Source organism: Chelonoidis abingdonii, chromosome 15 (genome assembly GCF_003597395.2).
Source record: "Chelonoidis abingdonii isolate Lonesome George chromosome 15, CheloAbing_2.0, whole genome shotgun sequence".
Taxonomy (NCBI): domain Eukaryota; kingdom Metazoa; phylum Chordata; order Testudines; family Testudinidae; genus Chelonoidis; species Chelonoidis abingdonii.
This window is the reverse complement of record NC_133783.1, coordinates 46675707-46692604: the sequence shown is the minus strand read 5'-3', so window position 1 is coordinate 46692604 and position 16898 is coordinate 46675707. Positions and strand designations below refer to the sequence as shown.

General features: G+C 39.9%; 2 protein-coding genes across 4 annotated transcripts in view; one reads left to right on the top strand and one right to left on the bottom strand.

The window, feature by feature from the left end:
- Positions 1 to 814: 814 nt before the first annotated feature.
- Positions 815 to 15888, bottom strand: IKZF5 (IKAROS family zinc finger 5). 3 transcript variants are annotated; one of them, XM_032796501.2, is made up of 6 exons: positions 15565 to 15880; positions 14004 to 14069; positions 10710 to 10805; positions 9126 to 9289; positions 8650 to 8832; positions 815 to 6258 (listed from the first exon to the last, which is right to left on the bottom strand). In XM_032796501.2, the coding sequence occupies exons 4-6, from the start codon at positions 9256 to 9258 to the stop codon at positions 5315 to 5317; spliced, it is 1260 nt and encodes a 419-aa protein (XP_032652392.1). In that variant the 5' UTR covers positions 9259 to 9289; positions 10710 to 10805; positions 14004 to 14069; positions 15565 to 15880; the 3' UTR covers positions 815 to 5314. The 3 variants fall into 3 exon arrangements, with proteins under 3 accessions (XP_032652392.1, XP_074928590.1, XP_074928591.1); XM_075072489.1 differs by lacking the exon at positions 14004 to 14069 and having other exon boundaries at positions 15565 to 15888; XM_075072490.1 differs by lacking the exon at positions 14004 to 14069 and having other exon boundaries at positions 15817 to 15882.
- Positions 15889 to 15960: 72 nt separating this feature from the next.
- ACADSB (acyl-CoA dehydrogenase short/branched chain) overlaps positions 15961 to 16898 on the top strand; it is a 34543-nt gene continuing 33605 nt past the window's right edge. Inside the window, exon 1 of the mRNA XM_032796494.2 lies at positions 15961 to 16122. Coding sequence (XP_032652385.1) covers positions 16087 to 16122 — 36 coding nt within the window. The 5' untranslated portion in view covers positions 15961 to 16086. The remainder of the gene's footprint in view (positions 16123 to 16898) is intronic.

Genomic DNA, 16898 nt, shown 5'->3' with positions numbered 1-16898 from the left:
TAATAGTTTTTGTTCAAGAAATGAATGAGTAGCTCATTAACATTAGCGATGGACACGAATGGAAAGAATTACCTTAACCCTGACGATACAGGACATTTTTCTGTTTTACGCAGTTTTTTTTAAATGGTCTAAGTAACAAGTACTCCTCCACTTCCTTTGCTGGGGCTGCATCATGTGTGTTCACCCAGTACTGTTCCTTATTATGCCTAAGTACGTCTTTGCCCTCGTCAGATACTTGTATATAGCTGTTTCTCCTTTCATTCCATTTAGTAATATGGCTACGCCAAACCTCTGTTCTTTTACATTTGTTATGTCAGTCTATCACTTCTTCCATCCTTTAATCATTTGTGTTTTACTTCAGTTTTCACTAGTTTGCCAACATTTTTCTGGTATTGAATTAGTTCTGCTGAATACTGCAGCTGGAGATTGGCTATGACAGTCCCGCTCTGCCTTACACGCTCTTGCAACTTGAGTTGCAAGAATCACTCAGCTTCATTAAATCTCCTCTTTCCAATCCTAAAACAATGTTTAGCTGGGTGTATTCATGTAATTTCTTAGGGTAGACTTTGGTATTAATTAATTAATTCAGTACTTATTTGATAGTAGCTATAGTAAACACAAAGCTTCCAGTTTGGATGGGATCCAAGGCCCAGTGGAGTCTTTCTATTAAGTTCAATGAGCTTTGTAGGGCCTAATCCTGCACACTCTGGCAACTAGTCCTCACTTAAGTTGAGGGAATTGCTTGCATGAGTAAAGACTACTCATATGAGTAGCAGTTAAGACCTACAGTTTTCAAAAAGGATTAATAAATTAATCATTAGAAAGTGTTTTATTCATATCTTACAAAACAAAGCTCCACAACATGAACTACACTAGATATATTCAAGTTATTTCAGAATTAAAACTTTGTTTTCCAAAAACAGCATCACTACATGACAAAACTTGTTTTACAACTAACTCAAGTCTCATCTTTTGCATACAAAATATGCTCTTTACATTGAAATACACATTATTAACAAAGCTGGAACTAGAAGCACATATGCTAAGATTCCTCGGTGAAAAATGCCTCAGCAGGGAATTGTTTTTTCTGCAACAGAACATCTGTTGGCTATGTATTTTCACAGAAACTTAAACTGATGGGAAGCTTGCCAGTGACATTCCCTTTGTCAAGGAAAAAAAAATCCATAACAAAAGCATGTCCAACGTAGCTCAAATTCTGCTATGAAACAATGTCAGAATATGTCTTTTCCAGAACGGAGAGCTGTATGTTAAAATACAAATAAAATATTATGCAAAAGTCATCTGAGGCCAAACACTGCATTTGCAAAAATCAAATTATTCCATTAGTTGCTTCACAGTTTATTTTAAATATTAACTGAGATCATTACTCTCCTGCCAACATATTCAATCCAATATTTGACTGATTGCTGAACAGAAAATCCTCAGAATCAGACGTCTGTATTAAGAGTACGATAAATAGTGCTTGTTAAAAATTGTCCAACAGATCTATAAAATATTCTATACCAATAAACACAAAGTAATACAAAGCTAATGGTTTCCAAATATAGAACTTAAGCTGTGGAAAAGTTTCAACTCATATCCTGAACTGTCCTTGTTAATACAAATTAAAAGCTAAACATCTCCTTATAAAACGTTAGAAGGATTTGTTTTTAAAATTAGTGCAGATTAGCACATTTAGAACTCATTATGAAACAATTTTACTAATCTAGGGCCTGATCCTACAAATCCTTACTGACAAGTATTTCCTATTGACTTTGTAAGAACAAGGCCTACTTGTGAGAATAAAGGTTTGCAGGATCACAACCATAAACAGCTTTGCAATATTAATTGTGCTCTTTATTTTAAATTCTAGTAAATATTACAATATATACAATTTTAGTACAAAATTATGAAAAACTACAATTTTAATAATAAAACTGAAAATGCACCTTCCAAACATACTTAGTAGTTAGAAGGAAGTGTAATCAAATAACTATTTGGCACAACAGAAAACACAGTAATATGCTTTTTATTTTTAAGCAACCTAAGGTCCCAATCCTGAAATTGTGTCTGCCTGGAGCACCAGTGAAGTTAATCGGGTTTACCCCACAGACCCAGTTGTAGGAGCAGGGCTTGAATGCCAAATCCTGCTGAGTATTTCCATTGCAGTCAGTGGGGCTACTTGTATGAGATAAGCAGTATCTGGCTATAACTGTTACACATTTTTAAGAGTTAAAGCTTGAATTCTCTTCTTTTTAATTTCCTTGGGTACACTGCTGAAGAATAAACAATTTACCATTATCCAATAACATCAAAATATGCTATGCAGGGTCCACACGTTTTCAAAACTTCGTACTACTTTTTATCAATCCCCCACTATTTATTGTCATATGGGCCATCTTCCAATGAAGGCCCTCTTTGCAATTGGGCTAGGCAGACTTCCTCGTATTTCTAGCTACTTCTATGGATGTCCTGGCTCTCCCTCATTATGGCCCATGGACCAGGTTGGGAACCATTTTGCTAGAATTCCAAGACATGTTTTCTACATACGTGTTGATTGAAGTACTGAATGGTTACAGGGACTACCACTGCAAACTCTAGGCCTAAGCATCAGAACAAGAATAATGAAGGGAAGGATAAAAAAAACCTCTAAAAATTCTGTAGGATTTGGAGTGATAGTTTTGTCACTGACTTCAAAGGGAGTGGGCTCACACACCAATTGTTTGTATATTTTCAATCTGCAGGCAGCTGGGATGTGCAACTTCTACTACCCAATATTCAGCCTAATGTATGATAAATGCTACTACAATTCCAACTGAGAATATCTGGTTAAAAACTAAACATAGATTCAGTGGCTTCCCCAAAGTTCCGAAAGCCTCAAGAAAGACAACTAGTTTAGGTTATTTGGTATAGCATAGTATCAAATGTTTTCCTTTGTGGCTAGTCAAACAACTACTAGCTTTTCTATAAGTCTTTAACAGTACCAATTGCATTTTGGTTTAAATACAATACTCATGCTTCAATTGATGTGAGATTGAACCATAAAGTATGCAGATATCTGACCAATAAAATGACCTATTCAGAATGTATTTCTTCTACACATTGTTTGTACAAAACTCAGTTTACACAACCTGTACAAGAGCAACAATCAACTAGATTAAATGCTGAATGAACTGTAGTGCAATCCTCAAAATGAAAATATTCAAGTGTATGATTTCAGACATCTAGGTCTCAGTTTATGCACAAGTATGGTGTGAGTGTAGAATTGTTCTGTTTGTGAAGTGTAAGTTTAAAAAAAAGGAATTCTAACAAGACTAGTTAATTTTTATTACATTAAAATGTATAGTAGCTAAACAAATACATTCTCCAAGTATTCTTGAGTTTATTTATGCAGAAAGTTATTAAAGGCCTTATATAAAAGCCCACTGAAGTCAATGGATTTGGATCAAGCCCATAGCCACGAAGTTTCATCTCTGATATTAACTAGTGGCAGGGGGTAAATTATATGGCCTAATAGACTTTTTCTATCTCTAACTTCTGCAATCATAAATACTACACTCAATCAGTCACCACAAGTTACATACAATAGCCAATGAATTGTGTAGGTAATTATGAAAAATAGTCTTTGTAGAGCCATGCACTCAAGTTCCAAATTTCTGATTAAATAATGGAGTGAGTGAAAGAAACTCCCAATACCACAACTCTTCTTTCTCCAAGAGCCTGATCCAAAGGCCACTGAAGTAACCACGAGTCTTTCAGTTGACTTCAATAGATTTTTGGATCTTGCTCCAGGACAACAGAAGTTTTTGGATAGACCCCTATATCTGACGTTCAGATGAATCCCCCAAAATGTTAAGGAAGTAAATCTTGTACCTATTGCCCACAAAACATTCACTCTTATCTTGTATGTCCATATTTGCTTGTGTAGTTTAAAAAAAAAAAAAACCTCATCTTGCAACAAGTACAAAATGAAATAAAGTCAAGGTGAATTGCAAAATACAGAGAAAGTTAAGTTATTCACTTTTCTGAAAGATGACAAATTCAGGTGTTGTAATACCTAGCGCTTTCATGGAACATTGGTAGGATGTTTTATTCAGGTTTTTATTAAAGTGCCCATCCATTAGCCTAGGTGCTTTTACAATGATCAGGATTTAAAATATAAAAAAGTTAACCCATACAATGGCCAGCATGCACATCTTCAGACAGTATTTGCCAGTCACAGTATTAACCACAGCTCCACATTGTAGCCACCAATATTCCTCTGTCTATCTTTCTCCACAAACAGTGGAGGAAAAAAAAAAGATGACCTTTCGAACAGGTCCAGAAGGTTAAAAAAACCCAGGCTCTGGTAGACCAGGAACAAAGAGAATTCCACATTAGCTGCAGTTTATATAGACTAGAATGTGTAACTTTCAAACATATAGGCAACCTAGCAAGACAGTTAAAATACACTGATTTTCTTTTTAAAAATAATTAAAATATGGCCTCTAGTTTTCAATTTATGTATTTAATAACCTTTAAGTGGGAATGTCTTGACAGTTTTTAAAATGAACGGTCCTCATGCAAAGCTTTCTATTTTCTATTTCTCATTTAACATCTTTTACCAAAGCCTCATTCATTTTGTGTGTGTGTGTGTGTGTGTGTGCGCGCGCACATTTTTTTAAAGGTACCTTCTAGTTTTTTTTCATATCTTTAAAAATGGCCTAGTTTTTTTTAAAGAAAAAGATTAAAGGCCTAGCATAAAAAGACTTCAGAATTCACTAAAAATTTGATATCTTGATCAGATGAAACTGACAAATTTTAAATTCAAATTGTTTGTATGGATGAAAGTTTATTCTTTAACTCACAGCAAAGATTTTATCCAGTTTGGTAAGCAGTTAGTTTATAAGCAGAAATATGGTTTTCATATGAACCTCACATTTCACTGTATTAACAACTTTTACTATATTTTAGGTACCAAGACCTCTTATCTTGTTTAATATCTAGTCTGATGAATTGCAACCTATGTTTAAGGACACAATCTGGACTGGCATTTGTAGAATGTTTTTCTGGATCTTAAGTGCAAATAACTTAAATGTAAGAAACATAAAAGATGTTACTGCACGCCAATCCTCATAACTTTATTTTAAACAGGAACATAAAAACTACCACCTCCATGACTCAAACATCCCTGGCATATTATATGACAACATGGAAAGAATTTTGCCTCCATTGTCAAGTTGTTTATTGGACTTCTTGTTGGGGGATGAGCAAGGTCTCCTTCAGCAAGTATGAAACATATGTTAAAAAAAACTAAATGAAAGTATGTTTTCTGTCAATGTTGGTTATGTTGACCTCTTGCAAAATGGCAAGCAAAGTCATACTTATTTTTACATTTGCACCCACATATGTTGCACTGAAATGGATTTTCAAACCCATGACATCCCATGTGAATAGTATAAAGGATATTGTCTGCAAAATACATGTCACAGTGCTGGCAGTGATGCAGAAGCTGAGGATCCTGAACTGGAAGGGTTGGAGCTGGAGTACTTGGCTGACTGTTACTTATGCTAGGAGTACTAGTATGGACGCTGCGATCACTGCTTGGACCTGCCACTGGACTGTAGTTCCTTTGACTGTGTGGGGGCCGAGGATCTGGGCTAGTAGGAGATGAACTTTGAGGAATATTTGTTGACACAGATGAAACTACTGCTGGTGCAGCAGGCTGCTGAATTATAAAAGGCTTTTCATCTTGGCATGGTACAACATCAGGAGATGCTGGGTTTTGGTTTTCAGATGGCAAGCTAGACAACTGTCCTGCTAATGTTGATAGCTGATTTAATGGATTGTCTATCTTAAGGTCTTGTGGATCTCTTGGCAGGCCACCGGTCTGTGTTGTTTTTGTCATGCTTTCATATGCTTCAGTCTGAATATTTGGGATTTCATGGGTGAAATCATTAAGGTAGTCTGGTTTCTGAACCACCATGGAAGGTGGACTCAGATTAATTAATGATCTTCTGCTGTATCCCAGATTGCTGGTCTTCTTCTGCAAAACCCCCCACATTTTCTTGCTGCTTAGGGAAGACCTAGTACCTTTTATAGGTACCATTTTATGCTTGCGTCTACGATGATGAGACAGGTTACTTCTGTCACTGCAGCGGAAGGAACACAATTCGCATTTATACGGTTTTTCACCAGTATGTGATCGCATGTGCGCTTCCAGATGACGTTCATAAGCTGATGCAAATGGACATAGATGGCATCTGTGTGGCTTTTCACCTGAAAGAGAAAATTATAGTGTAACAATTTATGAATATATGCACAAAGCGGCCTAACAGAATGTGAAAGAGAGAGTGAATGGTTGTGCGGGCTACTAATTGAATAGAGCATTTCACTTTTTAATCAACAGTGCAAATCCAGTCCAACTCATTGCTAATGGAAAGTTGCAAGGTGTCATAAGTGTTTTCAGCAGGCAAGTGTGACCATTAGAAAAGCCACCACTATTACTATAATTGGCACTGAGACCCTTGTTGGAATGGTGCCAAGATATGAATGGTATGTAGTCTGAATAATATTCTCACACTTCCAGAGGTGCTTTGTCCAAAATGGGTTTGAGGTACATAGGCAAGACAGCACGGCAAAGCATGCTCAGTTACCTGCCATAGCTTTATTTGTTTCATGAATAACTAAGCTTCAGAGGTTTGCAGTGTTATCAGTCTGCCTTTTTGCAGACACCCAGATGGCTTTCAAATGTAAGAAAATAAGGACAAGTTTTTAGGACCCTCTGGTTAATTAAAAAAAAAAAAAGTAAACTATGCCCCTGTAGAACTAAGTGCTGTGTCATGGAGATGCAATTCTTGAGACACCCCTAACATCCAGCTCCCAGCATCATAGAGTGAAACTACACTGGTTACACTGTCTGGGGAGGTTCTATCTTCAGCCTCCTGAATACAGGTTTTGGCTTTTTAATGATGCCACCTGAGCTGTGGTAGAATACCAGATATCATTTAGGCTCTATCCTCACTAATGCATTTAAAGTGTTTGAACAACAATTTTCAAACACGATTACAGGAAACACATTCATAACAGTACAGTCGGTACCTATGATCTTCCTTTAAGATAGAGAGATTCTTCAGAATTGTTTAGAGGAAACCTTTCATTTGATCCAGAATGTTTTAAAAGCCCAAAACATTAGTGCTTTGTGTTTTGGGAATTAAAACTCCAGATTTATGCTGGTAAAGAGGCTTAATGCCTTGCTGATGGTACTGATATCGTTAACTTCATAACTAGAATTATAGACCAGCTTCCAGGCAGATGTGGTTCCATTAATTCTTCTACAAAAGGGTATAACAGACTTCACGGTGTAACAGGTGTGACCTCTCTCCTTGGCACTGGGGAGAACAGCCTTAACCTTCTCTCTAAAGAAGTTTCCACTGTCACATAGCAGGTTCCCGAACTGACTTCCAAAAGGAGTTACATGTCTGCAGGCATCTACCATTAATCTCGCATTGATACAAGATTGTAGGATGCATGCATCTGCTGCTGAGCTGTCAAACCCTCCCAGATCAGAATTTTTATGTTCATGTTTCTCTCAGGGGCTATTTAGTTGGTTTTCTGCCAGAGCTCAAACCAGTATTTGCTCAAGCAGGACTGGTAGATCCTGATACAGAAAAACTAGGAAACTTTCCAATGACAGGCACCTTATTGCTTAGTATCATAGCTTGAGACACTCAGTTGTGATTCTTTCTTCTAGCCAGACTTGCCTATACCACCAGCTTCAGAAGAGAAGCAAAACAAAAAGCAGTGGCAGCCCTTGATGCAAGGTACTTGTGTACTATCCTTTCAGAGGTTGGCACGTGTCCACCAACTGGGACCTAGTATCTCTGTAATAAGCATATAATTTATACCAAGATTAAGCAAACAATCATATAAAGACAGGATAGGACACTGAGTACTGGAACGCCACCCCTGAAAGGTAATTTAACAGCTTTAAAATAAGAGTTAGGGGAGGTTCCACTATGAAATGAAAGCACGGTGGGGCTCTGTTATAACTTGTACTTTTTGGAGAATGGATTTTTTCAGTTTACTAATTGATCTTTAGTGTTCAAAAATGCCTTCATTATAATTTTAGCCACCGTGCTTTTCTCGTGTAATTGGCCTGCAGGCAGATATTTCAACATTATCTTCTAGTAATAAAATACAATATCAGGTGCTAGTGTAAGCATAATAATATTTACTCAGTTTCTTGGTTTATAATGTTTGTGATTGAGACCCTCACAATAGAAAGAGCTATTCTCTAAGATTCAAAATCCTGCTAACATTTACGCATGTGCTAAAACTTTACCACCAGGCCTAGTTCCATTGAAATCAATGCAACAACTCATGATAGTAAAGCTAAGCATATACATAAGTGTTATAAGATCAGGGCCTAAACAAGTATTATGAAAATACAATACCTCACCTTTTAAAAAACTTAAAAAAAAAATCTTTAAAAAACCCCACAGACTTAACTTTCCTCAATTGTAAGCAGTCATCGCTATGACACTGCTTTAAGATACATGCACACATCTGCAAAGCCTATGAGTGAGTTAGTTCCATATACACTGAGCATAGAATACAAAGGCACTGAAACACTGCCCCACAGCAAAGTACCTGTAGAATCCTTCATACCTGTGTGAATTCTGATATGCTCTATAAGCCGTGCTGTTCCTTTGCTGGCATAGTTGCAATATCGACACTTCAGCTTTCCATCAAATGTCCTTTCAAACCCATCCACTAACATTCCTGAGTTTTCATCCAGTGAAACTTCAACAGAAGGATGATCTAGTCCATTCTGATCACCATCTGCCCCAGCTATAAACAGTAAATGCAGTAGAGATTCTGACTGAGAATCACTAGGTTGTTGCTTTGTTACAGTGACACTAGTCCAAACTTGTTAGCTCCTTAATCCCCTAGCCCCCACACACAAATAAACTAATGAGAAATAAGTTTTGATGAAAAAGATGTTTTTTAGAAGACTTTCCCCCAAAAGGTTCTACAGCTTACCGACTAGTATAGTAGCCTTCATAATAAGCATGTTCAAATGCAAACATCAGCACAGTCATCCCCCCAAAAAACTAGAATTGACAGCGCTGAAGAGAGCCTACCTCCCTGAAGGGCATCTGCTTCATTGTCCCCACTAACAGATCCAGATATCATATTTACATGGTGTGTCTGTTGAGTAAGATATTCTTGAAAATCTTTTACGAAGTCCAGAGGCTCTGGTTTCTTTTCACCCATATTCACACTTTGAGTTTACAAAAATGTGTGCCTAGAAAAAAAATCAGAGTCAGAGCACATTTCACTGAATCTGAAACAAGAGAATTCACATTTACAGAAACCACTGTAAATCAAGGATTACACCTCTATAGTCTTGTTAAATAAAATGCATATGGTCAAAAGTAAAATACATATGAACAGACAATCATAAGAATATTGTTGAAATCTTTACAGCAGCTCAATGCTATTTAAAGATTTCAGATAGTCACAGTTGGGAAGATGGTTCTCAGCAACAGTATTATAAATACTTCTTAAAATTTAATTGAAGGATTAATAAAAGTCAAAGTTTAGTTGACTATGCGGACATGAGAATAAAATTCAATCTAACCTTACCATTCAGTTCTGAAATATTTATTAAATAATCTGTAGAAAGGTTTAGATTCAACGAGAACATTTTCTGAAATTCCAGATTTATTTCTTAAATGCTGAGATTTGAAATCTTAGCATGGAAGGAAGTTTATTGTAAAGAACAGACAATTTTATACTGTAATTGTTCTGTAACTTAGAATTTTATGTTCAGAAATAATATGGCTCACAAACTTAAAGTTAGGCACAGGCACAGTTATGGTTCATGAAATAATGAACCATACCTATGCATCACAGTACATTCAAGATTGTCAAGAATGTTAATTCCCATCTGGTAAGGAAAGTTATATTTTCATTTATTCAAGTTTCAAATCAGCAACTGAGGAGAACAGATTTACAGGATGAGAAATTCCAAGTTTTCAAGCGTCAAATTCGGTGTTCAATGCAATGCATTTTTGATGCATATTTTCTGTTAGTGTTATAAAATTGTATAAATTATAGCAGGAACTCACTCTTTAAAAAGAGTTAATTACAAAACAACATTTAATCTTAAAATCACTGAGATTTCAAAGTGGTACTGATGATTACAGTACCATCACTTTCTCAAAGTTTCAAATAACTGGGATACATTTTACTTTTTTTTTTTTTTGGTAAAGAACCCCAGTTCACGTCCAATTGTAAAGCTCATGCTTCTTACCAAAAATATGAATTGAAGTAAGTGACTCTACCAATCTACTCATCTGTAAATTGGACATAAAAAACCTACCTACATTAGTGGTTTTGTGAGACTAAAGAGAACTGATTATTTTACTGCGTTAGATGACTAAAGTTCATTTAACGTATATTTAAAAATTAAAAGTCTATATTTAAAAATACTTGAAAAGACTGGAAAAATCTTCGCTGTCATGAAGTGAGCAGCTCGGCAATGAGGCTACCATTTTATTGATTATTCCAGTAGGAAACAGAGCTGAATGATGCATATCACGACAGGAAAATCAGAGCTGCAGCCAGACACAAGAACACAGCAGATTTCTCCAGCTATTTTTAGCTAAGTTCTTTAGTTTTTCCCTGTGTTTTTGTTTTTTAAAGGTCTACATGAATTGTACCTGAATTTCAGTTTCCTGCTAAGTAGCAAACATACTCCAACCTGTACGCCCAGTAGGTCAGACAGAAAGCAAGGGAGCACAGCTACCCCACTTTCCCTGGAACAAAAGATAAATAAAAAAATTAGTCTGTCAAACTTATGTTTTCTGATTTCTTAATCAAATCTTTTTTGGCTTCTTGCTTAACCTTCAGAAGAGAGGCTCCCCTGCAACAAATAAAATTCATAGCACTAGTTCAATTATTTCATTACATGAACTACATTTCCAGGAGGAGATCCTTTCATGGACCCCAGCCACTCCTCATCCATCAAGCTGTATGGAGCTCTCAAATATTTCATTCTGCAGACAACTTGTAGTGATCCACAGAACTGGGGAACCACTTTTCTGTAGGACAGGCAACTGGAAAACACACTCTGTAATAGTGTTGATTAGTAGTTATGGGAAGAAGTCTTGCAGGGGCAGTGCTGCATAATTCTGTGCTCCCAGCCACAGAATTTGAGTTTAATATTTTATATAAGACATGGGGTTTTGTTAGACTGCATTATCTTTCAATAATAAAAAAAATCACCATTTGTCACTCTTTTCCAATATCACCACTGTAGATGACCAGACTTTCCTAGAACTTTGACTTGCAATGAGTTTAAGATGGAAGATAAGATTCAGTCTGAAAAGGGGACAGTGTCAATCAGACATTTCAATTGCTGCAAATTATCACAGAAATCATTAACATCTACATTTTCAATTGGCAAATCCTTTCATTTTACAGAATGACCAGAGTTTCATTAGATGATCTGCAAGTGTCCAGTACCAAACTCCAGATCACTACTAGACCACGTCTAGACTACGTGCCAGAACGGCGCGTTAAAATCGATTGCTCGGGGATCGAAATATCACGTCTGGTCTGGACGTGATATCTCGATCCCAGAGCGTGCTTAGATCGATTCCGGAACTCCAGCTAGACGACCGGACTTCCGGATTCGACACGGCGAGCCGCACGGATCGATCCCGCGCGGTGAAGACGGGTGAGTAAATCGATTTTAGATATTCGATTTCAGCTACGCTATTCTCGTAGCTGAAATTGCGTATCTAAAATTGATTTAATCTCGTAGTGTAGACCTGGCCTTAGTCACTTACATAGTGCTTTGCATTTTCAATGTGCTTCACTAACACCAGGTTAAATAACTTGTTAAAGTCACCTAAGAGGCCTAATTCAGCACATACCACTAATTATGGGAATACTGGTTTTCTGCAGACTATCTTTAGAGAGATGTTTATATGAACCTTTCTTTCACAATAATGCTTTGTATTAAATAATACAGTATTAGTGCAACATGGTACTGTACTGTTGATCCCAGTTTGATACACCAGTTAAGTCACTTGCTACTCATCTAGTAACAGCTGGAAACTTTTCAGTCTCAACACGCTAAGCTCCTAGAATACGGAGTGTCTCCTATACCAATAGAGTGATATGCAAACTGTGGTCCTTGAGGGCAACTGTACTAAGAAAATTTCTATTAAAATACAAATTGAAAATCCGTTCTGGAAGTGCTTCCTAGAGAACAGAAGTGTTTGAACAAAACCCCCCAGTTCAGGACTCAGTAGAAGGGTCCACCCCCGACTGCTGAAATACATAGGCAGAAAACCACTCTGGTAGTATATCCCCCATACATATAGAGATAATTTTAATAAAATATGTAAAGTCCCACAAGTCTACAGTGAGAAACAAAATCAAGACATTCCTAGTACTCCAAACTGTGTAACAATTATACTTTCATTGGCCTGATAAACCCAGGGTTGTGAGTTCAATCCTTGAGGGGGCCACTTAGGGATCTGGGGTAAAAATTGGTCCTGCTAGTGAAGGCAGGGGGGTGGACTCGATGACCTTTCAAGGTCCCTTCCAGGTCTAGGAGATTGGTATATCTCCAAATTATTATTATTATTATTATTAACTGTCACTCTCAAACCACCTGAAGGTAAAACCACAACAAAACCAAATTGATAGTCAACGAACATCCCCAGGTTCCCCTGGTTTGCAAATAAGTCAAAGGGGTTTCCTTTCTTTTTTCATTCATTAAACATGATTTCTCCATTTTCCTTTCTCCCTTGCTCACACAAGCCAACATTCCCAATGGGTTATTTATTTCCTTGTTTATCATCATTGATTATTGCTATCAATTGTGTCTAAATAATTCTTGGAATGGGGTTAACCAGTTGAGGTTTCTTAAATAGGCTTTATTTGCTATTTTTGGAATCTGATACAGCAGCTGAAATTCAGCCCTGGAGTAAGTAGGTGCTGTTGTGACAACTGGGCCTACAAATTTACCCAAATTTACCCAAAATGTGAGCTCAATGGTAACAAGTATGTATAAATTAATAAAATGTTACAGTAATCTGTAGCAACAACGGTTGATGGATAAAAGTCCAAATGGAAGACAGAATAACTGAATTAGTCTAAATAAAAAGGCCAAGTTGATATGACTCAAGGACTGTTAAAATTACACTTGCTAAAAACGGGAGCTGTGGAGCCAGACGTTAATAAGCCAAGATTGGTATGTCGAATATTAGGCCCTATTGATGGACAAAATAGTGAGGGGATGGGCTATTCCCTTTTTGGGTCCTTAAGGGAGAGGTTTTGTGGGGAAAGTATGAAAACAAAAAGGACATATGGAGAGAAGAGATAGAAGCAACTGGAGCAAGTGTCAATATCATGGTTGCCAAACCCGTTTCCTGGGACCCTCAGCCTTCATCATCCTGATCCTGAGAGGTGTCCTGACCAGAACGGGCCAGAGAGAGGAGCCCAGATGACATCGCCACCCAGCCCATCTCAACTAACTACTTCTCTTTTCCCCAAAAGGACAGTTATTACCATCTTTTGATACTATCTAAGACACTAGATTTTAAAAACACTCTCCTCAAGGGAAAGGGAACAAAAAAATACTATTACAATGAAAGCCTTATTTAATACTTTGCATTTCAAAGGTTAATTATTTTTCATTCTTTTCTGTATCTTTTATTAAAAGGTTAAAAAGATCTTTAATGATGTGCTTGCCATGGTGCTAAGCAGGCTGAGATCTACCAAGCTCCAGGCCTTGCACAACTGTTTAATATTAGACAATGACCAGGTTATGTCACCACCTTTAGATCATTTATTCCATCTAAATTAATGTAACAGTGCCATTCTATTGGCTTCCAAGGAGTGGTGCCCTTTTATGGCAGCGCTGAATATGGTCCACTATTCTCTCTTCTAATCACAGTAAGTTAACTCTGAGCACACCTTTACACATCAGTTTTGCCTACCCTCTTTCAGATGTCATCAGCTTCCTCTAGGTTTAAGTTAACGTGTGTTCCATTTGGTGATGGCTCCTGCAGTAAGACAAAGATACCAGCTCATGCATTTAAAAAAAAAGGAGGGTGGGAGCGGGAGGTTTTAGATTCCAGAGGCCATCTCACCAAGTTATAACTTTAAAGCATGTCAAATACAGGGATTAAATCAAAGGTGCACAAACTGGGGGTGCCAGAGGTTCAGAAGGGTGAGGGGAAGAGATGGGTGTGTGTGTGTGAAGAAACTTCAGCCTTTCACCCTTTTTAAAAAAAAACAAAAGCACAGGCTGGCTTATTTTCAACAATTTAGGTTTCAGAACTACAGTAGGCCTACGATGCCTTTAAAATTAATTTTGATTCTCTAATTTTAAAACTCATTTAATGATTAATAATTGATATTAAGACATAAACCAGCAACATATAAAATAACAATTGAGCACCTGGGACCTCTCATGTGAGTCAGATGCTATAACACTAAACAAAATGAATGAACAGTCATCTCTGTTTTTCCCCTCCACCTTCTGGCATGAAAAATAGTTTCAGATTACAAGTATTGGAGGAGGGAGATGACAAATTCTGTGAATGGTAAGGTGAGGCTGTGACTGGAAAAGCTTGCGTACCACTAGACTAAACCATTTACCAATGAATATTAGAAAATTGAGTTTTGGGATGGCTCAACAGGAATCAATAACTATATTTTCACCAAAGAGTCTGTAATGATACTCTTTACTTCAAGGGGAAAATTGATTCATGTGGTAATTTACACAGTAATATTTCAGTCTGATAAACTCTCACAGATGAATGAATACTGAAAAGTGGAACTGGGGAAAGACAGAAGACATTATTTAGTGGTCTGACCATCATGTTTAAATTAACTCCATAATGCTCAAGGTTTTAAACAGTTTCATGACCAGCGAGTTAATTCATCATAAAAAGTTACTAACAACTTTTGAAAGAGCTCCCATCTGGCACTCTTCAAAGTCTATGACACAAATGAGTCTTCATACAAAGGCCAAGAACCAGACTCTCCACCCCCCATTCAGAGCACTGCTTCCGACACCAATTGCCTGGTAGGAGCCAAACATGGGAGGAAAACAACACTACCACTGCAGAATTCTGTTAAGCAAACTACCCCGATTTAAAGAAAAGAGGATTTATAGCAGATGTATATCCATTCCCAAGAGTGTGCTATGAACTCCATGCCAGAGAAAGCACTTTCCCAAGACTGTTCTCTCACACCCTTCCCATAGGCAATACCCCTGGTTTGTGTCTGTTTAAGTCTTGTTAAAAATTAGACCACCACGTTTGGAACTGCGCCAGGTGCATCTGTCGGCCATCCGCCCTTGCCATCTGTCTCCCGTGTGGAGCGGTGCAAGAGAAAGAAACGGCCACCCCACTTCTAGAGAAGGGAGAAACCCTCATGGGCATCCCTCCTTAAGTCTGGGAGCGAGTGGCACCCTCATCCGCCTGGGGCCAGGCAGACATCCCCCCACTCGCCTGGGAGGCAGACAGAGGGCAAGGGAAGTCCCCCACTCACCTGGAGGGAGAAGAGAAGACCCACTGCCCCCCAGGGTCCACCTCTGCAGGGCGGGGAGGTGTCACTGCTTCCGCCCTCGGCCCCAGCCCCACTGCAGCCTCCTGCTCCCCGACGACAGGGCCTCGGGCCTGGGTGGACAAGACAAGGGACTAGTCACAGGCGACGGCGGCCCCTGGGGGATGAGGGCACTGGGCGGCTCTCACCCACCCCCATAGCCCGGCTCCTGAGCTACGGGGCGGGAGCATCACTCACCTCCCCGTTACCCCACCGCTCCCAACACCCACCGCAGCCGCCATGTTTGTTGTGAGTGTCTCCCGTAGTAGTAGCCCCGCCCGCCGCTTTCCTCCCACCTCGCGAGACTAGCGCGCTCCCCGGGCCGCCAACCTCCGCGCAGGCGCAGTCCGCGCGCTTTGGCCGTGGCTGCCGCGAGCTCGAGCCGCGGAGGGGTCTGCAGGGTTCGCCGCGGGAGAAGGGGAGTCGGCAGCCGCCGCAGCAGCAGCAGCAGCAGCAGCAGCAGCGAACATGGCGGCAGCGACGCTGTGGCGGAGCTGCGCGATGGTGAGTCGTGAACCTGAAGGGGTTGGGGCTGCCTCTGCCCCGCTCTCGGGGGCTGGGAACCCCCTTCACTAAGGAGGCGCTTCGGGGTGCGGGGGCCACGTCCCTCTGCCCCGAGCTTGTCCGCGCCCGGAGTAGGGTTGTCAACTTTCGGGTGTTGGGCTGTGGGAGGGGTGATGGCTCTGGGCTGGGGCCAGGGATGAGGGGTTTGGGGTGCAGGAGGGGGGTGAGGGCTCTGATGGGGCTGGGATGAGGGGTTCAAGGTGTGGGAGGGGGCTCTGGGGTGCAGGAGGGGTGTGGGCTCTGGACTGGGGTTGGGGATGATGGGTTTGGTGTGAAAGAGGGGGGTTCAGGACTGGGGAAGGGGGTTGGGTTTATCTCAGGTGACTCCTGATCAGCGGGGCTAAGGCAGGTTGCCTGCCTGTCCTGGTAAGACTTTGGAGCTGTGCTCCAGCTCCAGGCAAAATCCTGCAGCTCCACTGCTCCAGGCTCCGCTCCAAAGCCCTGCGTAACCCTGGGGCACTGTGTTGTGCCCCGGAAGCGGCTAGCAGGTCCAGCTCCTAGGCTGAGGCAGCAGGCTCTGTGATGTGTGCTGCTCTCGCCGGCAGGCACCACCTGCTTCCACTTCCATTTGCTGGGACCCAGCCAGAGTCGGTGTTTGGGGTGGGGGCAGTGCGCGGAGCCCCATGGCCCCACCACGTAAGAACGGACCGACTGGCCGCTTCCGGGGTGCAGTGCAGTGCCCTAGGACATTTAAGGACTAGCCTGCCTTGGCTCTG